Source organism: Setaria viridis, chromosome 2, assembly GCF_005286985.2.
Source record: "Setaria viridis chromosome 2, Setaria_viridis_v4.0, whole genome shotgun sequence".
Classification (NCBI taxonomy): Eukaryota; Viridiplantae; Streptophyta; class Magnoliopsida; order Poales; family Poaceae; genus Setaria; species Setaria viridis.
The window spans coordinates 43878889-43905603 of NC_048264.2; the positions used below are offsets into that span (position 1 = coordinate 43878889).

At 44.1% G+C, this 26715-nt stretch overlaps 3 protein-coding genes, 1 long non-coding RNA gene and 1 pseudogene across 16 annotated transcripts; 3 read left to right on the forward strand and 2 right to left on the reverse strand.

The window, feature by feature from the left end:
- Positions 1-1677: 1677 nt before the first annotated feature.
- LOC140221960 (uncharacterized) lies at positions 1678-2888 on the forward strand (annotated as a pseudogene).
- A 12896-nt stretch (positions 2889-15784) lies between these two features.
- On the forward strand, positions 15785-20319 carry LOC117844717 (nuclear transcription factor Y subunit A-4). 13 transcript variants are annotated; one of them, XM_034725491.2, is made up of 9 exons: positions 15785-15938; positions 16011-17370; positions 17444-17527; positions 17615-17762; positions 18312-18424; positions 18506-18574; positions 19061-19228; positions 19376-19480; positions 19691-19830. In XM_034725491.2, the coding sequence occupies exons 3-8, from the start codon at positions 17450-17452 to the stop codon at positions 19439-19441; spliced, it is 642 nt and encodes a 213-aa protein (XP_034581382.1). In that variant the 5' UTR covers positions 15785-15938; positions 16011-17370; positions 17444-17449; the 3' UTR covers positions 19442-19480; positions 19691-19830. The 13 variants fall into 13 exon arrangements, with proteins under 13 accessions (XP_034581382.1, XP_034581372.1, XP_034581377.1 ...); XM_034725482.2 differs by lacking the exon at positions 19376-19480 and having other exon boundaries at positions 15790-15938; positions 16011-16853; positions 17310-17370; positions 19691-20319; XM_034725484.2 differs by lacking the exon at positions 19376-19480 and having other exon boundaries at positions 15790-15938; positions 16011-16062; positions 17310-17370; positions 19691-20319.
- Positions 20320-20527: 208 nt separating this feature from the next.
- LOC117844718 (uncharacterized) lies at positions 20528-23004 on the reverse strand. The gene is made up of 4 exons (XM_034725492.2): positions 22554-23004; positions 22385-22462; positions 21060-21235; positions 20528-20893 (listed from the first exon to the last, which is right to left on the reverse strand). Exons 1-4 carry the CDS (start codon positions 22852-22854, stop codon positions 20699-20701), a joined length of 750 nt encoding a protein of 249 aa, XP_034581383.1. The 5' UTR covers positions 22855-23004; the 3' UTR covers positions 20528-20698.
- A 557-nt stretch (positions 23005-23561) lies between these two features.
- LOC117844719 (uncharacterized) lies at positions 23562-25940 on the reverse strand. Its single transcript, XM_034725493.2, has 4 exons — positions 25492-25940; positions 25111-25319; positions 24393-24465; positions 23562-23923 (listed from the first exon to the last, which is right to left on the reverse strand). The coding sequence occupies exons 1-4, from the start codon at positions 25682-25684 to the stop codon at positions 23736-23738; spliced, it is 663 nt and encodes a 220-aa protein (XP_034581384.1). The 5' UTR covers positions 25685-25940; the 3' UTR covers positions 23562-23735.
- Positions 23813-25089, forward strand: LOC117844721 (uncharacterized). Its single transcript, XR_004637916.2, has 2 exons — positions 23813-23949; positions 24044-25089. It is a non-coding gene; the product is annotated as an uncharacterized lncRNA (long non-coding RNA).
- Positions 25941-26715: the final 775 nt, after the last annotated feature.

Consider the following 26715-nt stretch of genomic DNA (forward strand, 5'->3'; position numbering starts at 1 on the left):
GAAGGTATCTCATGAGTTATCTCAGCCTCTCATGATAGAATCCTGCATTCTGCTGAAATGTGAAATACCAGTTAATAACTGCATGTAAAAAAAACTTGAGATAAACTTAAAAGATTACAGTAGTGCTTGTCTTCAAATCCCACACTTCTTAACAAGCTGATTAATATGCACTTTTTAAGACCCTTTCAGTTCGATACCAATTGATACTAGAGCAGTACTACAGTGGGTTCTTTCTTTGAAGCTTGCAGTCAGCTGACACTCTTTGACATGCTTGACTCAAAGCATATGACAGTGGAAATTGTGGGATGAATGCTATTTGATATACTGTATTTTTTATCCACTTGACTCAGTTCTATTTTTTCACCTGTGTCATCATAATTCTATTTGTATAATAGACCGACGATCTATTTGACAAGGCTGACTGGGCCAATAGCGCCAATAATGCTGCATTCTGTGAGCTTTGTGTTGAGGAAATTACAGCCGGTAACAGCAACAAAGGACACTTGACTAATAGAGCCTACAACAACATAGCTGCGAAATTTGAAGAGAGGACAGGATTGCGTCACTCCAAGTAGCAGTTCAAGAACCGATGGGACGCCCTTCGACGTATGTATGCCTTCTGGTTGTATGCAAACAAACAGAGTGGACTTGGATGGGGTAGGGGCACGGTCGTGGCAGATGACGCTTGGTGGAAAAAGCACACAAAGGTATTTGACGCCTATCCCCTGCTACTTCCATATTGAACATACTTGTGAGACATGAGCTTTGTGCATTAATATCTTTTCTATATTAATTTCAGAATCATGGCGAATGGAGGAAGCTGCGATATGGGCCTCCAGATAATCTAGATGAGCTTCAAGTGATGTTTCAGAATATTACGGTGGATGGGTCATCTTCTTGCATACCTGGCGAACAAGTAATTGAAAGTGATGAAGGTGATGTTGGTGACAGGAGTCCTGAACATACCCTTCCTGGAAAGCGGTGCAGTAGTACTAGCACTACTGCAACTAGCCCGAGGAAGAGGACAAAGAGTCCTATGGTGAAGGTAATGAAGGGGATATGGGAGACTATGCAAGAAAATTGTGTTGTTGCTCGGAAGGGATTGCAGGGGGACTACATTTTCGAATCTGTACAACAATGTATGCGTTTGGCAGTAGAGAGTGGGGTAGTTGAAGGAACCGATGAGCATTTTATGGCTAGCAAATTGTTTGTCAAAACAGAACATCGTGTCATGTTTCTCAGTTTGACCACCAAAGAAGCAAGGCTAGCCTGGTTGAAGAGGTGGTGCTAGGAGAAGAAAAGCAAGTAGACAATGAACTTGAAGGTCTCTTTTAAGATATGTGATGGGGGGGAGAAGGAAAGAAGTACACAGTTAACTTGTGGCTTGTATATATGACGATCTCTTTTGTGATGTGATGTCTAGGAGAAGAACAACAAGTAGCTTGTGACTTATAGCATGTATATATGGCGAACTCTTTTGTTATGTGGGATATCTATTTTGTTAAAATCTGTGTTATGATTATATATTAGTCATCACCTTTTATTTGGGATTTCTGTTTGACGTACATTTGTGTTATGTAGATGACCTATTCCTCAAGTGATGGTGATGATGAGTCAGCGGGTAAATCTTCTTCAACTGATGAAGATGAAGTAAACAGGAATGCACTGGGGCAATTGGAGCTTGTGCATCAATTTGGAACTGTAGCCTGCATTTTCGGTATGTACTACGAATCTGCTTTCATGAACAAAACTAAGAAGGTGAAAACTGATCTTTCTGGATATGAGTGGGTCATGACAACTTGCTACGATATGTTTAGAATGAGTAGGAAACTTTTTCATAGGCTGCATGATGTGTTGGTGTCATCATATGGACTGAACTCATCAAAAAGGATGAGCTCCATTGAGTCATTGGCTATGTTCCTGTGGATCATTGGAGCACCACAATCATTGAGACAAGCTGAAAATCATTTTGAGAGGTCAATTGAGACAGTTAGTAGGAAATTTGAACAAGTCTTGGATAGTGTATTTAGGCTCTCAGCTGAGTTATAAAACCTAGAGATCCTCATTTTAGAACAGTGCATCCTAGATTGCGGAGTCCTCGTTTCTCACCTCACTTTGACAATTGCATTGGGACAATAGACGAAACGCACATCCCGGTTGTTGTTCCATCGTCAAAGATGCTTCAACATGTTGGTCGACATGGTTACTCGAGTCAAAACGTATTGGCTATTTGTGACTTCGACATGAGATTCACGTTTGCGGTTGCGGGATGGCCGGGGTATGTACATGACATGAGGGTTTTCAATGACGCAATAAACAAATATGGTGATAAGTTTCCTCATCCGCCGCAAGGTAAATAAGCATGTTATTTAAATGTGGCAAAAAAATATTGGTTCTATGTTACAATTATGCAATTTTATGTATTAGGGAAATTTTATGTTGCGGATTCGAGGTACCCTAATCGACCAGGTTATCTTGCACCTTATAAGGGAACCAAGTATCATTTGTCGTAATTTCAACAAGGTCCAAGACTAAGAGGTAAAAAACAGTTATTCAATTATTTGCACTCATCCCTGCGCAATGTCATTGAGCGATCATTTGGAGTATTGAAGATGAAATGGCGGATTTTGTTAGACTTGCCGAGTTATCCATTGAATAAGCAAAGCAAAATAATCCTTGCTTCGATGGCTCTACGTAATTTCATTCGAGAAAGTAATATGAGGGATCAAGACTTCGATATGTGTGACCAAGATGAGGAGTACATGCCAATGCCGGCGACAGCTGCTTCTCAAGCAAGTGGTTTTACGAACCTTTTAGGTGATGAGGATATCGACATGAATGCGTTTCGAGATGCTATAGCAAATGTTTTGTTTCATAATGAAGAGTAAAGCTATGTGAGAGAGTGTTTGTATTGACAAATATTATGTAGAACCTGCATGCCGTTGCATTCTTGCACTTCGGAAATTTTTTTTGTCTTGACTGATGAGGCATGAAATAGAAGGGTAAAAAAGGCATGTATGCAACAAACAACAACAAAATTAGATTTTGGAATCTAGAATCCAAACAGGTCCACTCAGATTTTGTCCAGAATCCAGATTTTGGAAATCCATCCAAAATCCAGATTTTGAGAATTTGATTCTGGATCCAAACGGGACCTGAATTGGACGGAGCGGCCGCCATTTTTGTACGGTGGACACCTCATCGATATCTGACAGCGACCAGTATCAGCCATCCAAAGCGTATCAGATGTCCAAGTATAAGCATACGCAATCAGATAGCAAACTCATCTGCAAACCAGGATACGAGCTGAGTGTCTGATGCAGAATTGTACATTCCAGATCAGAAATCGAAATTCAGCAAGCTCACGTGAAGATCAGAGAATTTGTACGTTCCAGATCAGAAATCAAAATGCAGCTCACATGAAGATCAGAGGCACTTCGTCAGGTGAAAACGCCAGACTTGTGCTTGCTCCAGTAAAGACGACGGCATACAAAAAATCAGGGGCGGGACCAGGGGGTATTCAAGGGTATTTCTCTACGTACAGTTTATCCTCTTTATTAATTCCTTGTTTGACGTTCACCTAATCTTCGGTAATAAGCATTTAATTATCACATAAACATATTGGATACAAATATATCATATGGATGTAAAATAAAGAGAAATAAGCATACACCAGTTGACTTGACTTTTAGCTAACTAGTCTTTCAACCAGTTAATGTACGAGAGCCGTCCCATTTGCATCCATCCATCCCGGTGCTTTCTTCAACCTCACTCCATCTATGGCCATGTTCGTTAATTTAAATCCCTTCTAATCCCTCATTTGATTTCAATTTCGAATTTAATTGTTTATTAATTGTGTTTGGCATTGGACCCTTTATTTACCTATTTTGCTTCCCAATTTGTATAGAAACTAACCTATATAGTCTTCCTGTTCTTTTAATTCTGAAATTTATTTGATAAGGACTCTTTGGATCAATCTAAACCGTTAGATCATCATAAAACCGTTATCAATCTAGTCGTATTGAATTAATGTGGTAATTTCTAGACCCTCTCGATGAACGTGGTGGCTTCTTTTAACACTATTGTATTAAGATAACTAGCAGGGTGGCCCGCGCAAATAGCGCGGGTAGCTAGCATTTTTAGGCCAATGTTAGATTTTTTTTTTCCAAAGTAAATGTATGCCTGGTATTTTGGGAACATAAATCCAAGAGGAAAAGTAATACTTTATGTGAAAACATATTTTTGAACCTAATATATAGATTTTTTATGTTCATTTTTGTTTGAGAGTTTTTGTTATATGGTGATAAATTATCCGTAGACTTTTAAAAGAAGACCTAAGTGTGTGTACCGCAGAAAATAATTAGAGTTTCATTTTGAATTTAAATGGAAACCTTAATGAGAATTGGTTGCATCCTCTTTAGTTCTTATTGTATTCAAGTATCTCTTTTCTTTTCTTTGTTCCTCGATCTCCAATTGCTGCATCTCCATATGCATGCATCCTCCCGTTGTCTTACAGCTGCTACATCTTTTTCGCACAAGAATCATCAGCCAAATTCAACAGATTTATTGTTGCACTTGCAAGATATAGCCCTTTTCTAGCCAGTTTGAAACAGCACTACTTCACTTTTTTTAGCTCCATGTTTTGAACTCCCTTCCAAACACCTCAACTCTACCAAACTTTGGAGTAGCCAACTATATGGAGTTGGAGGCTTCCCGTAGTATATTTTGTTGGGTTTGGAGGTAAAGTAAAGGGGTGCTCCTGTGTATCTACTCCACCATGGAGTTTTTAGACTGGAGTTAAAGAGATATGAAGCGGAGCAGTCCCAAGCTGGACATGCGCTCCCATCACCTCTCTCCTTGCTCTTCTCCGAAGGAGCTTTCCCCGCTACAACGCAATCATCAAGGACTCGCGTCGTCCCTTCTCGTCAAACACTACCTACATCTTGCTATGGATGGACATGCATGCCAAACATCGATATCGAGTCACTTTTTCTATGTGATCTTTTTTTCCAAATGTTTTTTCAACCCTTAGGGTGATGCTCGATATTCCTACCACGTTAGGATCGCATTGCGGCTTTGACATGGATGCACGATAGAGCTTACCAAGTTACCATTGCCGTGCCCTATTGCCAATGTGCTCATTATTATTGCACTCTCCGAGTCGATAGCTCTCTCATCGCATTCTAAATCGAAATCGCTTCTTAGCCCTACCACTCTCATCTTCTACCTTTCGATTGTGGAGGTTTGCTTCAAATGTTGCTGTATTCTAGCTACACTTCTTCATAGCCAACCTACTACTTTTGTCCATGGTCATCACCCTCTTGTAATACCCTCTCAACATCTGACGCTCTTTCGTCATCTGCTAGATTGGAATTTCATCACAGCTCTACCTTGGCCATGCCATGTTGCCATTTTTCTCTCCTTTCTTTTGATCCTAATTGTTCTCCAGTCCATATGTTGTTGGTAAGTTGTGCCTCCATATGGTGGCTGCAACAATTTTTTCCTTGGTCATCACTCTAAAAGTTGTGCACTGCCTCATCGCCTTTCAGTTCGGAATAACATGGTAGGCATATAATAACACATCGTGCCAATGTTGTTTTACTCATATCTTGTAATTGCAGTTTTGATTTTCTTTGTAGTGGCAAACTGGCAACATCTCTGCAGGTGTCCGTAAACTGCACACACCTCCTTATAGCCATGTAACCTTAAAAATTGGATCATATCATTGTCTCTAGAACATCACATCTTGTTAGCGTTCTTTGTTGAAGAGCTACACTGCTGAATTTTCCACTGATGTTCATACCATAGGTAGCCTCCTCGCGCCAAGGATGTTTGGGAACGATGATATATACATGGATCTCCGTTGTGGGTGGGCATGCTCCTTGATTAAGGTAGTGTGTATTGTACTTTGACTCCATTCTAACAATGCCTGATAGATCTTACCAAGAACATATTTATTGATTTCTTAGTACTGATATATCTTGCCAAGAATGTATTTACTGATTTCTTGGGGTTCTAATGATATGGTTTACTCACTACTTAGCTACTGATCCATAACGACTGATCTGTAACATTTAATCTTTGTTTATTTGCTAGTATCTTGATCGGAAGTAGAAGCATTAATCTTTGTATTATTCTAAAAAACACACTGTAGTAAGGTGCAAAAATCGTGCTTTATTTGTTTAATATATTTTTTACCTTGAGTTGTTTCTTGAGTTGTTTGATGCTGCACCAATGGGTGAAGGTCTTTGGCTTGCTGCTTCCGGTCCACATGTTGGGCATTGGCTATCCGATGAGGCTCGGCACTAAAAGTTACGTTTAGTAATACAAATCTAAAGAGTGTGCGTTAAAAAAATATTTAAAATATTTTTAATCTAGGGAGGCCTACACACATGCGATTTTTCGTGTGGAATATGCGCGTGTGTGGTGTATAGGAACTCAAGACCTCTCGCCTCGCGTGTGTCTTTATAAGACATCTCACCTACACAACACACATGAGTTAGGTAAGAGATCCATTTAGTACCGCTCGATAATGCCTGCCCTTTAGTACCAACCGCAAGAACCCGTATACATCCATCGGTCGTGGCTAGACTATGATCTAATGGAACGTCGCCTCCCCCCAGCCATCTCACTCTTGGCACAGCAATATGAATTAGAACCAAGGGCGATTATTCCTTTTTATATAAAATACATCTTTCCACGTACGATACACAATGTCAAGAGCTATTTCCTTTATTTATACGACCGAAAAAAGAGAGAAAATCAATCAATCCTAATTGTTGCCGTCGAAGCAAGCTAGATAAGCATGGAGTAGAAAATAACAGAAGCATCCATGATGAAAACAGAGCCATGACATCGTGTTCATACTGACCCCTAGATAATGCATCATGCAGGGTTATGTGTGACCGTAGTAACAATGTGTAGCATAATGAGTACGCCTGAAATAACAATGTGAGGATTAACATGATGGCTTCTTGTAGAATGCAAGTAAAGAAACCGTAGTACGCCTGAAATAACAAATGTGAGGATTAACATGCATGATGGCTTCTTGTAGAATGCAAGTAAAGAAACCGTAGGATCAAAGCCTGTAGTCAACAAAAAGATTTTTAATACATGTTATGGATATGCAAAAACATTTTCAATCCAGACAACTAATGATGCAATGTCTAAATGTTTTTTTATTATGGCTATGTCTGGTACAATTTATATATGTAGTCTGATAATCAGCAGCAATATGTAAAAGTAGCACATCTTTCTAAAATATGCGAGATCTAAAATAACACATCTCTAGCCATACACAAAGGAACACGCCCGAATATAACAGGAACAAACCTGCATACGTTGTAGCATGGAGCAGAACCTAGCATCCCAGGTTCCTCCTAAATTCCGGTCGTCATGTCAGTGCTACCCACATTTCAGAAGTAGCTGTCAAATTAAAATCAATATTTTTATGCAATTCCATATCAGTAATTGGAAGGTATAAGTGAGGCTAACCTTAGTTTTCCCAGTCGCAGAAGTATACAATCTTGCCATTCAGCTTCTGAATTGGGCGCAGAGCAAAACCCATCCAACACTGTTATACTACTGTGACCAAAGGAAGCCAGCAGCTGACGTTAGGCAAAAGCAAAAGGAGTGGCATCGGAAAATCAATTGATGACGTGGAGACCTCACTTTTCTTGTTTCTAGGTTGGGCAATGGGGGACAATGGAAGTTGATCTGCAGCGGAAGTGACTCTAGGGACATGCTCTTGCTGCCAGAGGAACTCCGCGTGAAGATGGGGGAGCTAGCGTTGCCAGATGTGGAGACAGGATCGAGTTCTCTTGGTCGCTTATTTGATCCTCACACAAACTATGGGAGACGAAAGGGATGCACGGAAGGAAATAAAGATTTCCATATAAAAATTGCTCTTTTTAGTAGTCCTATAATTGCAGGTAATATAAGCAGTCAATCTAAGCTATTGAAACTTGATCACACGGATTTGTTCTTTCTAATTTTTGAATTTACACAAATTTATTAGTCATATTTGATAGGGACTCTTTGGGTTAATCTAAACGGTTAGATCTTCATAAAATCCAACGGTGTATATTTTTCTCTTTTTTAGATTAATGTGGTATAATTTCTTAACTCTCTCGGCGAACGTGGTGGCTTTTTTTAACAATATTATATTAAGATGATAGACTGACCGCAAGCAGTGGTGCCCTTGCGGCCGCCGGTGCGGTGAAGGGGTGGGAGCCAGCGTGGCGGAGAAGGACGGATCCGGACATCCGGGAGCTCATCATCGCCGATGATCGCCGTCGAAAGCCTGAACCAATCGCGCTTTTGGAAAATCAAAAAACCTGGACGGGAGTTAGCGAATCGTGGTGGGCCAAGGGCTAAATTTTAGTTCTGCACTTTTAGTCCAAAATTTAACTGTTGGGATCCAAACAGGTGAGAAAAAAGGGGCAAAGAGCTAAAGTTTGGGCTAAAAACTTTAGCTCCCAAAGAGATCCTAAAACGGGCTAAAAGTGCTCCCGGATGCCACTTTCCTCCCTTGGCCCCCTCCCGTCTCTCTCCTTCCCGCACTCTCTCTGCACTCTCTCTCTCCCCACATGCTTCGCCCGGCCCCGCCTCCTTCGCCCGCCGCCTCCGCCTCGCCTCGCCGGCCCCACCACATCTGCCTCGCCAGCCCCGCCGTCTCCGCTCGGCCCCGCGGCGCCGCCACCTCCTCTTCCGCCTCCACCTCGCCCCCGCCGCCTCCGCCTCGCCTCGCCGGCCCCACCACATCTGCCTCGCCAGCCCCGCCGTCTCCGCTCGGCCCCGCGGCGCCGCCACCTCCTCTTCCGCCTCCACCTCGCCCCCGCCGCCACCTCGTCCTCTGCCTCTGCCTTGATGCCGCCGGCCGCCGGATTTGGGGGCCGCGACCGCCGGCGAGGAGGAGAGGGCCACGGCCGCCGGCAGGAGGGAGGACGACGAGGACAAGCTCGCCGCCCCTCTCGCTGCCCGATCTCGCTGGAGGTGATGCGGGCGGCCTCCCGCCCGGCCCCCGCCGCCTTCGTCGTCGCCGCCCCTAGACGAGCTTCTGCTTCTCGAGCGCTGTGATGCAGAGCGCGCGGCCCTTGGGGTCAACCGCGAGCAGCTGGCCGGGGACGATGTGGCGGCAGCCGGACTTGCCGAAGGTCTCCTGGTGGACCTTGTCCAAGCGGTTGCGATCAGGGGAGTACTCGAGGATGACGAGGCGGTTGGAGTCGGAGCCGACGACGAGGTAGTCCTTGCTGGCGTCAGTGAGGTGGAACTGTGCGAGCGAGCGGATGGCACCGAAGACGTCGACGGAGAGGAGCGTGCGGAGTCCGTGAGGAGGTCCATGCCGGCCGCCGACTTCTCGCCCGAGGTCTCCTCCGCCGCTACCGCCGCAGTCCCTGGGCGGCGGCACCTCCATCCCCTTCGCGCCCTTCTCGCGACGGCTGGGGTGGGGGTGGCTGGCTCGCTCCCTGGCTTGTGCGGCGGCATAGGGGAGGAAGGAGAGGGAAGGGATGGGGAGGAAGGAGTGGGGTCACTAATGAAGGGGCAAATCAGTCATTGTTTGATGAGAGACTAAAATTTAGCTCATGGATCCAAACAACTCAGCAGGACTAAAGTTTAGAGGCTAAATTTTAGGAGCTAAAGTTTAGCCCATGAACTAGTGATCCAAACGCCACGGTAGGAGGCCTTTCTTCTTCTCCAAGTCCACTAATTGGGAGTTAATTAATGATTTTTTTTTCTGGTATAAGGTGTGATACTCCTTATATGCTAACAAGAAGAAACAGACCTCACTCCGCAGGATGATCTGTGCGGCTAAAAGAGATGAACGAGGTCAATCAGTGAAGATCGTCCTGGACATCTTCGCAAGAAAAGATATGTATACGAAGTATAATACAAGGCATCAAAAGATCAGTAAGCGCATGAATGGGTCCAGAACTTGCACACAGTACGGTTGAGCAGACAAATTCAGGCAGAGATCATTGTTCAGGCGGGGCGTTGGTTACAACTTCGACGTACTTGGGACGGAGAAGCTAGTGCTTGCGCTTGGGGGATATCCCTCGAGGTGGCCGCCCATGGCTCCCTGAACTCCTTGACGACCTGGCGGATGGTGTTGTTCATGGCCCTGGCCGCGGCGCGCCCCCCTGGGTAGGACTGAGCTTGCTCGTCTGTGAAGAAGAGGTACCCGTAGTCCTTCTCCACGATCTTCTCGTAGAAGGCGGCCTTCTTCTCCGTCGCCGTCATCCGCGTGGCGGCAGGATCCGTCGCGGCCGCCGCACCCTTCCGCTTCCCCGTCTTGTCCTGCAACCTCTTGATCTCCGTGCCCCTCTCCCCTCCACCGCCGCGGCCGCGCTCCTGGGTCGACGGACGCTTAACAGCCATTGCTTATTGCTGCGGCGACTTGCTAGTCGGATACTCGGATTGCTCTCATTCCCGCTCACAAAGTCACGATCGATACGGCGAGGTCCTGGACGAGGCTCCTCCTCTGGTTTTTACGGCCACAAAACACCACCACACCGACTGTCCGACTCCGATACGAACGGGTACGTTGCACCGATACGCCGGCAAGATGCCGTACCCGTATCGCGTGCGAATCTGATACGGGTGGCTCGATACGCCTTCGATACGGCTGGTTGCTCGTGAAGGCGAAGAAATAGCAGCTATCGCCTCAGGGAGGTCGCGCTCGCAAAGGAACGGCATCGCCTCCCCTGGTTTCTATGGCTACGAAACACCACCATCGATCATCCGTCTCCGACTTACGATACAAATCAAGCCGCTCGTGGAAACCTGCTGATCCTATACCGAGTCAATTATCCCGTAGTGCTGGTAGACCACAGGTTGCATTGGGAACGGCAAAGGAAATACTCTGGGAGACTAATATGTACACTTGTCACTTGTGTTCCCTGAAGTTGAAGATGAACATGCCTTGCACTAAACTTCACAAAAACACACTACTCCATTGGGAACGGCAAATGAAATACCTAGTTCTGGGAGACATGTATAGTACTTGTGTTCCCTAAACATGTACATGCATGAACCTTGCATTAAAACTTCGCAAAGGAAAAACATATAAAGGATCATTCCCCTCCCCCCCAACCGCCGCGGTCGCGCTCCTGGATGCACGAACAGTTCTCAACCATTGTTGATTGCTACGGCGACTTGCTAATCGGATTGTTGCCATTCCCTCTCACAAAGTCACAATGGATATGGTGATATCCTGGACGAGGCTCCGATCCTCCCCTGGTTTTTATGGCCACGAAACACTACCACCGATTCTCCGTCTCCGACTTACGTACAAACCGAGCCACTCGTGGAAACCTGTTGATCCTATCTCAAATCGATTATCCTGTAGTGCTGGTAGACCACAGGCTGCATTGGAAACTGCAAGAGTAGTAGCTAGTTATAGCCTCTAGGAGACTCATATGTACACTTGTCACTTGTGTTCCCAAGTTGAAGATGAACATAACCTTGCACTAAACTTGAAAAACATACTGCTCCATTGACATGGCATATGTTTACATGGACCTAAAATGCAAAATTGAACTGCCCAAGTCCCTCGCAGGTGCTTTCCTGCTGCACTCCGGTTAATTGGTGTCTGGTCCTACATTCAGAAGTATATGTTTTCCTTGCTACAGTGTAAATAAACTAACAGCATCTGTTCGATAAAACTCACTGATACGTTTTGTCTATACGGCGTCCCGGCGGTGATGGCGCGTCTGATGTGAGCGTCCTCCCCGCCTCGCATCTTCTGGGTCGTGGCCCCGGGCTCGGGTTTGGGTCGGGTCTGGTCTGGTCTGGTTCGAGCGCCGGTTGGCTCGGGGCCACCTGCCATAGGAACGTAGTATTTTTATTTTATTTTTTGCGGGTATAGGAACGTAGTATATCGACTGACCTAGTACGAAGCAATTAGCAACGGTCGATGAGATCGATAACGTAGAATATATAAGTACTGTACACCTTTTCGTTGGCATTATACTACTAGTAGTACTACTACTACGTTGAGACTTCTTTTGGTGTAATCAATGGTAGATAGAAAAGTGCTTGCGAAAAATGGATCGATGGCATTATATGCCGTACGTCTGGAACTACGCACCAGAGAACTGAGTAGTGAGTGCTGACCAATGAGTGGCTTGACGCTTGAGTTGGTAATTTCTTAAGTTGGCACACATACACGGGCAAATAGTATGCCCGCACTGGCTAAAATTTGTATTTTTTGGGTAACGGACATGCTAGTTATTCTGCACCGAACGACTCTCCGTCGTCATGGCAAGAGTTCGATGCATCTGCATGGCAGAAGCTAGCGCTACGGTGCGCAGCTATACGTGATCTTTTTAAGCAACATATATACATGGCGATCAGAGAAGGAATAATGGGGAGGCGACTCGTGCCCGCCACCTTGACATCTGGCCTCCCAGCACATCGAGGTGATGGCAGCATGATACAAACCGAAACCGCATGGACATTTTAATCAACTAAAAATATTTAGCTCTAAAGTTCCACCGTCTCAGATAGACTATAAATTCCTAGGTCCACACGGAATCGTACCCGGAAGAGTGCAAAGCCACGCATATTTTGGAAATTCCAATGTTTGAGGTGCTTTGTTCTTATGTATTTCCAAGCGTCCACATGCTGAATTGTTTCACCAGTGCATTGTGGCAGAGCTAGATACAAATGAAGAGGGAGGGGGTTACTCAATTTGTTGTACATTAATTGCACAATTATATGTGTATTAAGCAAAGCAGATTATTGTGAAATTAGGACAATTATAATTCATAAGAAAATTTAGCACTGCGAGGGGGGGGCATGACCCATGTTGGCCGACACCTACCTCCGCCGGTGCCTGTGTATGACGATGAATGTAGACAAACTTGAAGGTCTTCTCTTTTTCAAGTGTTTTATGTAAAATGGGAATGAATTTGCAACTACTTTGAAGATAAAAAAATTGTAAAAGTTGTTTCCAATATTTGAAGTAGGGACACTATGGCGGCTCCGTGGAGTTGCTGCTACAACCACTACATGGGCTACAGTGGCGTGATGCTACTGCTAAACCTTATATTCTTGTAATACACTATTAAAATACCGGTTGCTTCATATATGACCTTGAATGTTAGAAAAGAAAGCATTTCAACTTTTTACTATATCATGAACTCCTTTAGAAAGAATTTGTTTTGCTGGCTCCATTATTGGTGCCTACATTTCTTGTTGCCCTGGTGTTATTTCCCAAGTGTGAATTACTACATTTGTGTTATTTTTATGAAGCCTTCTCCACTCTTTTTGAATGTACCTAAATAGTAGGCGTCATGAAGTGATTCAGCGTCTATCTAGCGCGTAGGCGTGAAAGCCATGTCCATGTGGTAGCTGATAGCAAGGTCAACGCGGAAAAGAAAAAGATATGGGTGGCGTCACCTGGAGCTAGCATGGTTGTTGCTCAGCAAAAGGTACTGACCAGTGAAATTAGTCCAATTTTTCATTTGATCACATCCAAACGTAGGTCGTAGAGCTCATGTTGTCCTCGTCACCTAGAAATCGTGCTCATTGGTCCAATTTATAACGTAGTCGTGGCATAAGGCATTGAAGCTCACGATAGTCATGACAATGAAGTCGATTTCAACTTTCGAAGGTCATGAGTGGTTCAACACGAGCGTGGTGCCCGAGAGAGACACGCGCATACTTCTAAATGGAGTACTTTATATCGTCATGCAAAACTACACATACGAGAGCAATTGTGCATTGATTATAAGTTAGATCCTTTTCGAAGTTTACATCTTATCATCACTTTTTAAGTAAAATAGTTGAAAGTTATTACGCGCCCAAAATATGTTAATAAAAACCATTACTTCTAATAATACTAAAATATTTTTATACATAATGTATCATATAGGTTAAAAGGTATTTAAAAATAATAATTTTTTTATACAAATTTAGTGTAAAAATACTCAACATAACCTAAATTACATGTTCTGATATGAACATGCCACTTTTAGCCTGTATTTTTCATCTATCTTAATTGTGGATTAGATAGATATAGTTTTCAAGAAAAAATTTGCAACCACAGTTTCCAATCATAAGTATAAAATTGGTTAGAATTTAGTAGCATTGAAATATTTTTTTTGATAACTCAAACTCTAAATTTCATACAGCAATTATTCTAAATATGTTAGTATATCCTTTGTACCTTCACCATTAAAAGAGAAGTTTCTGTAGATATAATTTGCATGTACGCTCAAAGGAAGAGCTTCAAGGATGTTCTAGATTTACTGAATAGTTATACAAGCTCTTTTACGGTGGTTTAAAAGTAGCATAGGTACTTGTTGGTACATCAAGGTACTTCATTTGTTTCCACCGTCCGCAAAAAATAATTAAAAAATAAATTTAAGGATTATTTTTGTACTTCGTACTACCAATATGGTACTTCTCTTTATCTTTAGGTACTTCTTTTGTTTCTACCGTTAGATTTCTTGGGATGGACGGCTCTCATTTCATTGACTTGGAGAAGGCATATGACAAAATACCAATGAATGTTATATGGTAGGCTTTGGACAAACATAAAGTTCCTACGAAGTATGTTGGACTTATTAAGGACATGTACAACAATGTTGTAACTAGAGTCCAAACCACAGATGACTTTTCGATTAGAATAGGACTGCATCAAGGGTCTGCTCTGAGCCCTTATCTATTTGCCTTGGTGATGGATGAGGTAATAAGGGACATTCAAGGGGATATCCCTTGATGTATGCTCTTCGCGGATGATGTAGTGCTAGTTGATGAAAATTGAGCAGGAGTAAATAGGAAACTAAAGTTGTGGCGGGAGACCCTAGAGTCAAAAGGTTTTAGACTCAGCAGAACTAAAACTGAATATATGATATGTGACTTGGCACTACTACACATGAGGAGGGAGATGTCAATTTGCAAAGCCAAGTAGTGCCCAGGAAGGATATATTTCGATATTTAGGATCAATGCTACAACGAGATGGGGATATTGATGAGGATGTTAGTCATAGAATCAGAGTGGGGTGGATGAAGTGGCGCCAAGTATTAGGAATTTTCTATGACAAGAGGGTACCATTGAAGCTAAAAGGTAAGTTTTATAGGACGGCGATTAGACCTGCAATACTGTATGGTACAGAATGTTGGCCTAAAAAAGACAACATGTCCAATTAAGTGTTGCGAAAATGCGTTTGTTGGATTTGTGGTCATATGAGAAGGGATCGAGTCCGGAACAAGGATATACGTGATAGGTTAGAGGTAGCAAGTTTATCCAACACCGGCTGAGATAGTTTGGACATATCCAACGAAGGCCTCCGGAGGCATCGTTGCGTAGTGGAACCCTAAGGCGTGACAGTAATGCGAAGAGAGGCAGAGGAAGACCAAAATTTACATGGGAAGAGGCGATAAAAAGATATTTGAAGGGATGAAATATACCCAAAGATTTAACCCTGGATAGTAGTGCTTGGAAAATAGTTATTCATATGCCCGAACCTTGATTTGTGGCTTTTGTTGGGTTTCAATTCTATTCCAACTTCTTAGGAGTGAGAGACTACGTTGTTGTTATTATACTTTTAATAAAGATCAAATTATTTTTTGACAACACTAAGAATCCAAAAGAGGGAAAGAACCCAGCAATGAAATGTCGACCTATGACCATCATAATTATCATCGTGTATCCGGTTCTTGGTGCACCTACCAATATTCAAGACGGGTGACGTGTGAGCACCGAGCGGTGCAGAGGAGACGAAACGTTTTCCTTTTGTTTAAGCGCCGAAAGAATAACAAACTCACAAAAAGACAGAAAGGGCCTGCACAGTAGGCGCATATATTTGGCAGCAGGAGCGCCCTCGTCTTGCCCCGTATTCTCAGTTGCTTCGACGTATTTCTCTCTCTACGGCTCAAGGGACCGGAGGAGGTAGAGAGAGAAACTCGAAGGGGAGAGGAGGTAGAGAGAGGTACAGTCCTCCTGATCCCCCTAAGGAATCCTCGATTGGTCAATTCTGTTCTTGAGTTCGCTGTTGCTACAGATTGGATGGCTGCTCTGCTCTCCGCTCCCGGAGTGGCATCGTGCTCTCCTTGGTTAATATGCCTTACTCTTGCTCAGCGGTTGATTCGATTAATCTTTTTCTTCAATCCTGCCACCGCTGATGTTTTCCCCTTTAGTTTTCGAGGTTTGCCTCTTGGATATTTGTGAACTTTAACAGGATTTTTGGTTGGCGCTGCATATTTTTGTTCTTGACCGTTCTTGCTTGCTTGATAACCTTTAGTTTTAGCTTGGCTCGCATTACGCGATGCGTTCTTGCTAGAATCCAAGCACATCTTCTATGAGCTTATATCTGTATTCTAGATTGCGTGGGGTGGCGTGCTAGAGTTTTGGGCAGTGGGGAGGATGGAAATCCGCAATCCCTGTGGCTTGAAGCTTTCTTTGTTTTTTGTTTTGTTTTTCTTTTTGCGAATTGTGGCGATTTCTGGCGATTCCGATTGAATTAGTTGTGCAATAGAGTCGTCTTAAGGTATGGATATGCATCTTAGCACTTCAGTGGAGTGTTGGATCAGGTTTATCAATGCGTGAGCTTGTTGGTAGGAGTTAAATGGTTGCTGCAGTATGCCAGTATCTTCCAGTCTTTTTATAAAGACCTATCAAACCTGACACAAAATTGATGATAAACAATACTGATCCTTTCTTGTTAATAAAAAGGTTTCCCAGAGAGTTCTTCAGGGTTCAAACGCCTGGGATGGGGAAAAGAAAAGGAAACTGGCACATGATAGTCCACTGAGAGCAGATACCACTTGGACTCTGCCTGCAATAGATGTAAATCTGAGATCAATGTAGCCCGACTCTCGCGGGAACAAAGCAGAATTAATTTGAGGTGGAATTTCTCAGGAATCAAGTATTAGTATGAATTTGAATAGGGGGGAAATTGCCTGCTTGGTGAGGCACCATTGCTGTATAAAACAAGCATGCCAGCTCTTCATTAATTTTATTGAAAATGGAGCTGCAGTAGGTCCTTATCTATTATATGTACTTGCCCTAGGTTGATGCTTCTTAGGCATTGAAAAGGGTAGATAACAGTTTGACATAGTCCTTTTCAAAAAGAAAACAGTTTGACATAGTAGTATGTTCCTATTTATAGCTATACTGGACATTTCATCCTGTTCCATGGAGCAGTTAGTTTCAGAATTTTGATTGGCCTACTTTGTGCCAGGTGCTGTTTCTTTTTTGGGGGGGATGGTTCTCTTTCTATTCCTGTTGTCCTGTTATTTTCTATCGTTTGCTCATATGCCTATCTGTTTGTCTTTTTTGTTGTAATGTCTAACGTCTGCAGACACTTCAAGTCGCTATGCATAAGCATATTTGAGTGAACGAGTACAGAGCAAATAATCAAAGTAAGAGGAAATTGTCATCAATCACCCACGTCTTTAGCATGTCATTGTCAATTCAGCTGATTAATGCTGGCAGCTTGCCATGAAGGTTAATGCAGGTTTCATTCATCATATTTCTGTGAAGGACCATCCCGTCCATCCCATGTCTAAGTCCAACCATGTAAGTCGGTATTCATGTTGGAAACCTGGGGTGTTGCCTGTTTGCCATACCACAGATAATAACTTATCAGCTAGCCTACATGTGTAGGGCGTCTTGTCAGGAAATGACCATGAGATGAAGCATTTAGGTCATAAAATTCACGACAGGGATTCGTCATCAGGGTCTGGCCAGTCTCACCAAGAAGCGTCGGCAGTGAGTGAGACAAGTCTAAACGAACACACCTCAATTCAATCTGGTAATCCTTTATCTTTAACCATGTTATCGGTTATCATTCTTTCTGCAGCTTTTTTTACACCATTGGGATATAGATTGTTTTGAAATTATTTCACAAGAGATGCTACGAACCGATGAGTATTAGGTTCAATATATGTTCAGATACCTTTACATGCTCAGATATGTTATAGTGCCAGTATCTCATGGCAGTCATAAGTTCTATTAAGAGCTCATGCAGTGTTACACTGTCATTTTCATATTCTTGTAAGTGCTCCTTGAGTGCTTGTCAGATAATTTGTATATGGACTCAAATTAGAATTGGCTGTATCAAAATTTAGTCACTTTTATTGTAGATGTTCCTGCATTTCTTTAAATTTCCTTTGCTCCTGTTACCAGCTTTACCCATGCCTTAACTAATGTTTTGAGTAATCTCCTGTAATCTTTGTTTTGATGGATCTTTCGCTATGTTACTGTCCTGTCTCTCAGACAATGTTCATGCCGAAGCCTCATATTTAATATGGTTAGTTGATACATTGAAATCATCATGACAGTTAGCTTATTTTATCTTCAGACAATGATGAAGGTCATGGGAAGCATAATCAGTTCACAGTGAAGCCAGTATTGTCCATGGGGAAGCAAGGATCTGCCTTTTCGCCACCAAAACTAGATTACAATGCATCTTTTGTAAGTTTCGTCTATTGTAAAATTGCTGCTTTGTTAAATCTTATGCACTGGTTTAAGTTAACTTCCTGCATCATGTTCCAGGCCTGTGTTCCTTATACTGCTGATGCTTACTATGGTGGGGTTTTGACAGGATATCCTCCACATGCTGTTGTAAGCTCACTCTTACTTTTCAGTTTCTGACCACACTCTGTAAATAGATCTATACAGTTAGAGGTTATAAGATCATGAAAATTTTTCTCTATAATTCATTTGCAATTATCTTTTAGTCTCAGAGAGAGAACTCATTCGTCCTTGCATGTTAGTAGTCACAAAGACTTCTTGCGAAAGACATTCTTTCTGTTTCCTTATTGCTGAATACGTTTATTATTCCAAAGCAACAGAAATGGTGTGTTCACATAAAGCTCGGGAATGCACAAATAATTGTTGCGGCATCAGAATGTAGTCTTTCAATTTGCATGGAACTTAATGGAAGCTATTTCTGATAAAAGACCTGAAGGAATACAAATGTAAAACCATGCACCCTGCCAAATCTTTGGCTATGGCATGCTAGCTGTTATTCTTGTATATCCAGACGCATTTTTGTTTTCAATCTAATGACCTTACATTAATATCGTCATTTGTGTACCATGCATCTAGGTCCATCCCCAGCAAAATCAAACAACAAATGCTCCAGTTGTGTTGCCTGTCGAACCTGCAGCAGAAGAGCCAATATATGTTAATGCAAAGCAATACCATGCAATCCTTAGGAGGAGACAGACACGTGCTAAATTGGAGGCCCAGAATAAGCTGGTGAAAGGCCGGAAGGTAATGCCTAGTAATTTTGTCAGAAGGCAGACATGAAATCCCTTTTGATTGTTCTTCAGCATTTTTTTTAGAAAAAGTGTTCTTCAGCATTTGCTGCATTCATAGCTTTGACTATCAATTCAATAGATTTTTCTTGGTCATATTCAGAGGGAGGTCACAAAAGCCCCTGTGGCTATAATTGGAGTAGGTTTTCCTTTTGCTAAACTTTTCTGAGCAAAGCGCTGTTTAGGAGTTGTGGCACCGAACATCTTTGTAAGTCGGATGCATACTAATTGTTTCCTTACTAGCTATCACTAAGCATTTCTTAGGCTTCTGCGTCACTTTTTGGCATGTTCTTTTCTGATTTGAAAGTTGCATAAATCAATCCTCCTGCATTTCAATCTGTACAGGCAATAATTCTGTTATTTACAGCAATATAGTTTACCTGGCAAATATAAATTAACAAAATTCCTTTCTTCTCAGCCATACCTTCACGAGTCTCGACACCGCCATGCCATGAAGCGAGCTCGTGGGTCAGGAGGACGGTTCCTCAACACAAAGCAGCTCCAGGAGCAGAACCAGCAGCATCAGGCATCAGGTGGTTCGAGCTGCTCAAAGGTCATTGGCAACACCATAAGCTCCCAGAGTGATCCCAACCCTACCACACCTTCAGCACCTGCTTCTTCCGACACCGCAAGTGCTTCAAGGGCCAACCAGGACCGCACCTGCTTTCCGTCAGTTGGCTTCCGCCCCGCCATGAACTTCAGCGAACAAGGTGGAGGCAGCGCAAAGTTGGTTAGGTGAAGAGAAGTGGAGAGGGCACAGCAGCATCGCCAGGCATACTGCCTGTGGCAACTCATCCTTGGCTTTTGAAACCATGAATATGTAATGGACATGTAGCTTAAGAGTCACAGAATAACTAAACGCCCATATATATGCAAGTTCTTTTAAGCTTGCTGAGGCAAAAAGAACTGTGGTTATGAGTTTGTTTCTAGACTGAAATCCATACATAGTGCTGGATTCTGGGGTGGGAACCTCGAAACTTATTCAGCAGATGTTGCCTTTTGTGTCTGCTAGGAAATTTGCCAGGTCTGATTTCTAGTACCTGCTCACTGCTCTGGTTGTTATCAGTTTTATCATTATTTTTCATAATGAAGGTAAATCTCCGGCATACTGTGCACCATCGAGTGGACTCAGCACCGGTGCAAAATATTAGAACTGAGCTGACTAGCTGAGACAATATAATCAGACACGATAAAACCCAAGAATTAATCACTTGCATATGCAGTTACTTAGCAAAAGAGAATTCTGAGACCAAAGTATAGAATGTGTTCTTGAGCTCAAATTAATAGAAAAATCTGAGCAGAACTCAGGTTTTACAAGTAGTTCTTAGTTCTTAGCCAACAGCATCAATTTACAGGCCCACTGGTAAACAATTTACAACTTGGGCAAAGAAAGTATTAGGGGAAATGGAAAATCAGTCCCTAGTTTTTAAATGGAAGCGCTCAGCCTCAGCACCATCTCGAGCCTCTCAGCCTTGCGGTAGTCATTATCAGTAAGATGTCCAGCGGGGAAAGGCGTAATCTCCAGAACCAGGTGAGGAGTGGGAAGCTCATCGAACAAAGCTCTCACATTGTAGCAGCACACACTCTCACCATGAGCACTTTCCCTCCTTATTTGGCAACCCTGGTTGGTAATTTAAACATTTAGATTATCAACTTAGGAACAACCAAATAGGCACAAAAGAAACATGTTTAACACCTCCATTTTTACAGGTGTGTTTGTATTCCAAAATGATGTATAATAAAAGGGCAGATGACAGCATGTGCTCTGTCCAGAGAAAAGAATTTACCTTGTGAGTTGAAGCATCCACAAAATGGTCATCTTCGGACAGAACTGAAGCTATCTCTTTCAGGATCCGCCTTCCTTCTTCAGTTGATCGAACTCGGTAGGTTCTCTTCAGCGTGCCTTTAGTCGTTGGCCTCCATTTGCTAGTTAGCTTCCTCTTATCCTGAGCATCTTTCTCACCTGATCAACCAAAACAAGATCTAGATTAATCACAGATAGCTTAGAAATTTCTAAGCATAGATTTACAAGGTAATGAGGTATATATGCTTAGAAATTTCCACAGATAGCTTGTAAAGACATAAACAGTACAAATCTGCAGTTCTGGAACTCTAAAAAGGATCTACAATTATGGATAAACAGTCGCAAGTGATTATCAAGATCATGATGGTTTCCACTGAACTGCTTCTGTCATATTGCTGAGGATATGTTCGTGCTTTTCCTCCTTGACGTTGAATCTAAATGTAATGAAATCTAAAGAAAAATACAAATGCTGATTAAGGTTACTAACCATCATTATGTAAAAGAGAAAACATTCTGGTCCCATTACAATGAGATTTGACATGGAAAACAAATTCTTGAATTTCGAAACAAAACCTAAAGGTCAAAAATAGGGACAAGAACACACTTCAATACCAGTATACTTCTAAAAAAGGCCAGCACTGGCATTTACATATGCTACAAATGGTTGGCCAATCTATCCATTCTTGCAAGCAGATGCAAACTTTGTAGTGATCCTCTTGTAAGAGTGACAGTAGACTAAGAAAGCCAACAAACTGTAAGATTTAACAAACCCACTCAAACATTCCAAATTTGATCACTTAGTTCCTTTCATCATGTAAAGCCTACAGAACCCGCACCTTTTAATTTAAAGCATCATGGAGTGCTCTACCCTCGAATCCCCACACACATCAACATTCGGATTCTCACATCAATACTATCCAGTATCAACCCAGCGAGCGACCCCATGACAGTGTGAAATGTTGGCACCTCTTTCTATCATCTCAAAGTTAACCTCGGTTTACACTTTCAGATAAGATAACCACCCTGACAAACAGAAATGTGCGTCAAACCTTTTGTCCCAGGATTGGCAAATTCCTCCGAAGACATGAACTACCTGCCACATGTACTATGGTCCTGCCTAACCAGCAGAATCAGATTCTGAACCTTTCACATCCAAAATCTCTTGGCAGATGCAGAACAGCGGAACCATAAAAATCTTTCACGGTATCCACTTCCACTAAACAAAGCGTCAACAATGAACCCAAGAGATGCATAAATAAATAACCAATTACGATCGAGCAATAAACAAATTTGAAAGATGCACGAGACCTGAGGCGCCGCCACGGAGCTTCTCGGCCCACTTGGAGAACCCTAGGTCGCTGTCGCCGGCGCCGTCCTCGCCGATCTCTACGCACCACACGAACATAAAAAACCATCAACACCCCCTCCTCATTCCGAACCAAACAGCACGAATCGAAACCCGCCGCGACGCGATTACCGTGAGAGAGGAAGGGATTGCGCGGTGAGCCGGCGAGCCCCGCGTGGAGGAGCGCGTAGTAGAGGCAGAGCCGGCCGGCCCAGACCAGCACGGGGCCCTCGAGCAGCGACGCCGCGATGGGGGCGGCCGCGGCGGCCGGGGAGAAGGCGAACGCGGCGGCGCGCCTCGGCGAGGCTGGGCGCGGGAGGGATGGGAGGAACGGGGTCCTCGCCGGCGGGAGCGAGCGGAGGGCGAAGGCGCTGGGCGCCGCGGCGACGACGGCGGCGGCGGCGGCTGGGGCGTGGAGGAGGTAGGCGAGCATGGCGATTGGCGATGCGAGGGCCGAACTGGCTAAAACTGCAGTGTGCGTCGTGTCCCTGTGCGCGTGCGTTCAGTGCTTCCTCAGTTTTTAATCGTCGACAGTCTCCAGCCGTCCAGCGTCACCATGTCGATGCTGGTGCAGTGGTTTCGAGAAGGAAAAGAGGACAAAAAGAGAGAGAGAGAGAGAGAGAGAGAGAGAGAGAGAGAGAGAGAGAGAGAGAGAGAGAGAGAGAGAGAAGATCCTGATCTTTCTTGTTTCGTTCGAGGATTTTTGTGCTAGAAATTTTAGCAAATCCTTGCGCAGAAATGCAAAATTGAGAGCATGAACCTATCCTCTAAACCTACGTTCTGACAAGTGACAAGCATGAACCATCGTTTCAGATTCGAGAAAGGATGCCTTGTCTCGAGGTATTTTTTTTTTCATGAGTTCTGTGCTTCGGTTGCTTCCATGTGTGTGGTGATTCCACTTCTCATCTCTATCATTCCATATTATTAAGAAAATTATATCTTGCGTTTCCATACGATATGTGCACGCGGACGCCTCGGATAATGGCGAAGGACTGGAGGGGATTATAGAGTGCGACAGGTAGGACTTGGCGACTGGCGATAATAATCTTCAGACGGCACCCGTCGTAGATCTATTGGCTCTTCTCTTGTCGACGGAAAAGATACGGTTTCGTTCTTATTCGCGGGCCACAAGAAACAAAATCAAGCGAAACCGATAGAAGACCGGCCCGGCCCGCAAGGGCAAGGTACCGTCCAGGTCATGATTGACTGTGTATATATTAGCAAATGAACTTCACAGCTTTACACTTTCGGTCATGATTAACTGTGTATGTTCACAGCGTCCAGTCTGTGTGTGGGCCTTCGTGAGATCACTCACTACTTGGCGCCGGCGGCCTCTTCCTCCCCCTCCTCTTCCTTCCAGACGGGAAGGATGCCTTGCCCGGCCAGCCTCTTGTAAACCCAGAACACCACGTACTGGGAGGTTATCCTCTTCTCATCGATCAGGAATGGCTCGATGGTGCTGACTTCGTTGCTGTAGGACGATAGCGCAAAGCCCTTGGGTCCTGCATTATTCATTGGGAGATTATAAGTATGCCCCTTCTATCAATTCTTTTTGAGCAATCCCTCTTATCAATTCAGTTTGCTGGTTTCTAAGTTCTAACATTAGCGGCGTTGCGATGCAGGTTTGTGCTATACTGCAAAGTAGGACACAGAACTGGTGGTTCTAATCTAGGTACACCGTACATTATTCAGTGATAAGAAGGCAGAGCACATGCAAATTATGTTCCATCCTAATGTTGTTAGGAAAAATCTGTATAATCTATGCTACCACATAGCAGATGAAAATAGTCTACATATTGGTTAATGAGAAATTCCAAAGTTTGTTAGCGAGGGACTGAAATATTGGTTATGCACTGATGGTTACAATGAATGATCTTCCTATCAGCAGACCTTTCAGCAAGGAAAACAGCATTGCACATTTGCGCATCAAAGTTCAAGCAGGAAATGACAGAAATGTAAGACAATGTGTACCTGTGAGGTCTCCCTTTGGAAAGAAGGCCCAAAAATAATAAGGAACGTCATCCTTTATGAAGGAACCCTCCAACTGCAATTCATCAGCGAAGGATTAGAAATTTGCTAACTATTTTGTTGGAGCTAACTCAGTTTTGCATGCTGCAATCCCAAACCATTGCTCAGATATGCTAGCGTTGCATATAGCTATGGTGGTTGGAGATGTAAGATGATAAACCATTTTGTTTCTGTTCTTTCTTTTTGCAGAAGAGCATGTGCACAGTTGTGCCTTATATACTGGAACTGGATGCATGTTCACCAACACATTAAACTGTTTATCATGAAATATCCAGTGATGTTAGAGCATGGACCTGACTTGATCACTATTGAACTATGCAGCTACTAATACTACTGATAAGTTTTTCCTTCTCCGTTACAGTGCTCGAGGAAGTCATAAACTGAACAGACACAACTCTTGATACAGCGTTTGACATTAAGACGGGACAATTTCGTGCTGATACTGAAATTCAGCTGCTCCTCTTGATAGTGATTTATCATTTATGCCATGGACCCATGGTGCAAGAACATTCAATCAATTATCCATCATGCACTCGTATCTCGTTTGCTAGAACTGATGTACAGTAGAAATGCCACATTATAGGCTCCGGTTGTAAGTAACTCTAAAACTGTTACCACTCACTAGCTACTACAAACATCCTGTATTCCAGTCAGTACTCACCGTGTTGTTTTGGAAGGAAAGCTGGACCTGGGACACGTTCTCCTCCGCTTCCAGGGCGTCCTTCAGAGGAGGAATGATCTCCTCCTGCATCATCTCCGGCAGCGGCTTCGCCGGGGCCTTCTTTGGCTTCGCGGCCGCGGCCGGCTTTGCTGCTGCTGCTGCCGTGGCTTCCTTCTTTTCACCGTCTGCAGCATCCTTCTTCTTGCTAACTACATGAAATGGAAATATCCGAAAATGATGTAAGGCCTTCAGAGTCCAGACTGAATAGGCATCGATCCACACAACCAACATCCGTAAAGCGTCACCCAGTACCGATCAGCGAGTTGGGAGAAGTTATTCAGAACAGTTAAGTGTCAGCCTCAATCAAGCAAAGGGTTGTACCAGTGGTGGAGGTGGAGGACTCCTGCTGCACGGCCGAGCACAAGGCGACGGCGCCGCCGCTGCCGGCACGGGGGAAGGCGACGATGGCCGGCAGCCTCTTCCCGAAGAGCGGGGCGGCGGAGCACCTGCACACTGCTGCGTGGCCAGCGGGAGCGCTCAGCCTCAGTGTGCGCAAAGGCTGAGGAGGCGCCATGGCGAGAACTGGCGCGAAAGCAAGCAACCACCACCAGCGGTTTCACGAGCCGCGCAGGCCGGCTAGCATGCGAATCAGATGAGCCGCTGCGGTGAGACGATTTGTGCGCGCGTGCGATCAAGGTTCGATGGACACACACAGGGAGGCGAAAAAAAGGTCGAAGAGGAGATGAGGCGGCCGGTTAGTGGGAGTCGTTCTCTCGAGTCAGAGGTGGCTCCTGTCCACTGGTTCAGTTGGACGGCATTGGTTTGGCGCCACGCTATCTGCTCGCCTCCTCAACCTGCGGCCCTCGCGGCGCGGTTGCGCCTCTGAGTGCCAGCCATTGTATCTTCACGGTTACGGGTCACAGCAGCCTCAACTGGTTCTCACGGAACGGGACGGATCTGCCGCGTGGCTCCCGAATTGCGCGGCGCCGCCCGTCCGATTATTATCGACGCTTCAGGTTGATCCAAAGATGATAGCAATATTACGCCGTGTCAGTTGGCCCACCTATCAGTCAATGAGGACAACACAAGGTCATGAGTGGACTCAGAAAGTGCTATATGTTGTTTCGCAGATTGGAGTGAGGACGTGTCTCCAATGCCGGCATGAGTTAGTACCAGCTCTAAGCAATTAGATTAGATAAGAGGAAAGAAGGAGAGAAGGCAGCAACTAGCTCTAAGCAATGAAATGAGGAGGAGAGAAGGTAGCATTAAATATTATGCTGTAAGAGAGAAGTGCATCAAAAAAAACATTCAAGACTGTCTCACTCCACACTAATCTATTTCTTTTCCTTTTTCCCACTATTCAACACAGCTAGCTCCGAGCTACGCCACTGTGGTAGCTTATGGGTAGCGGGGGCACGGCAAATCCGCCGAGGCCCCGTCTCGCAGCAGCGGTGACCAATGACAGTGGCCCCCGCTAGCGGGGCATCCGTCCCCAGCGACAACTTTATGACTTGGGCACCACCCCCACCATCGCCGCTTCGAGTTCGGCTGCCCGCCTGACCCCGTAGTTCGGCGCACGAGACCCGGCGAGATAACGTAGGACAA

Excerpts from the sequence above, each read along its gene's own strand:
- LOC117844718 (XM_034725492.2), bottom strand. The coding sequence starts at position 22,854 with ATGCTCGCCTACCTCCTCCACGCCCCAGCCGCCGCCGCCGCCGTCGTC. Across the intron at positions 22,463-22,553 it reads CAATCCCTTCCTCTCTCACG|AGATCGGCGAGGACGGCGCC; the intron begins GTAATCGCGTCG and ends TGTGGTGCGTAG. Across the intron at positions 21,236-22,384 it reads GCTCCGTGGCGGCGCCTCAG|GTGAGAAAGATGCTCAGGAT; the intron begins GTCTCGTGCATC and ends TTGGTTGATCAG.
- LOC117844717 (XM_034725481.2), top strand. The coding sequence starts at position 17,450 with ATGAAGGTTAATGCAGGTTTCATTCATCATATTTCTGTGAAGGACCAT. Across the intron at positions 17,528-17,614 it reads CCATGTCTAAGTCCAACCAT|GGCGTCTTGTCAGGAAATGA; the intron begins GTAAGTCGGTAT and ends CTACATGTGTAG. Across the intron at positions 18,575-19,060 it reads GATATCCTCCACATGCTGTT|GTCCATCCCCAGCAAAATCA; the intron begins GTAAGCTCACTC and ends CCATGCATCTAG.
- LOC117844719 (XM_034725493.2), bottom strand. The coding sequence starts at position 25,684 with ATGGCGCCTCCTCAGCCTTTGCGCACACTGAGGCTGAGCGCTCCCGCT. Across the intron at positions 25,320-25,491 it reads GTCCTCCACCTCCACCACTG|TTAGCAAGAAGAAGGATGCT; the intron begins GTACAACCCTTT and ends CATTTCATGTAG. Across the intron at positions 24,466-25,110 it reads TTTCCTTCCAAAACAACACG|TTGGAGGGTTCCTTCATAAA; the intron begins GTGAGTACTGAC and ends GATGAATTGCAG.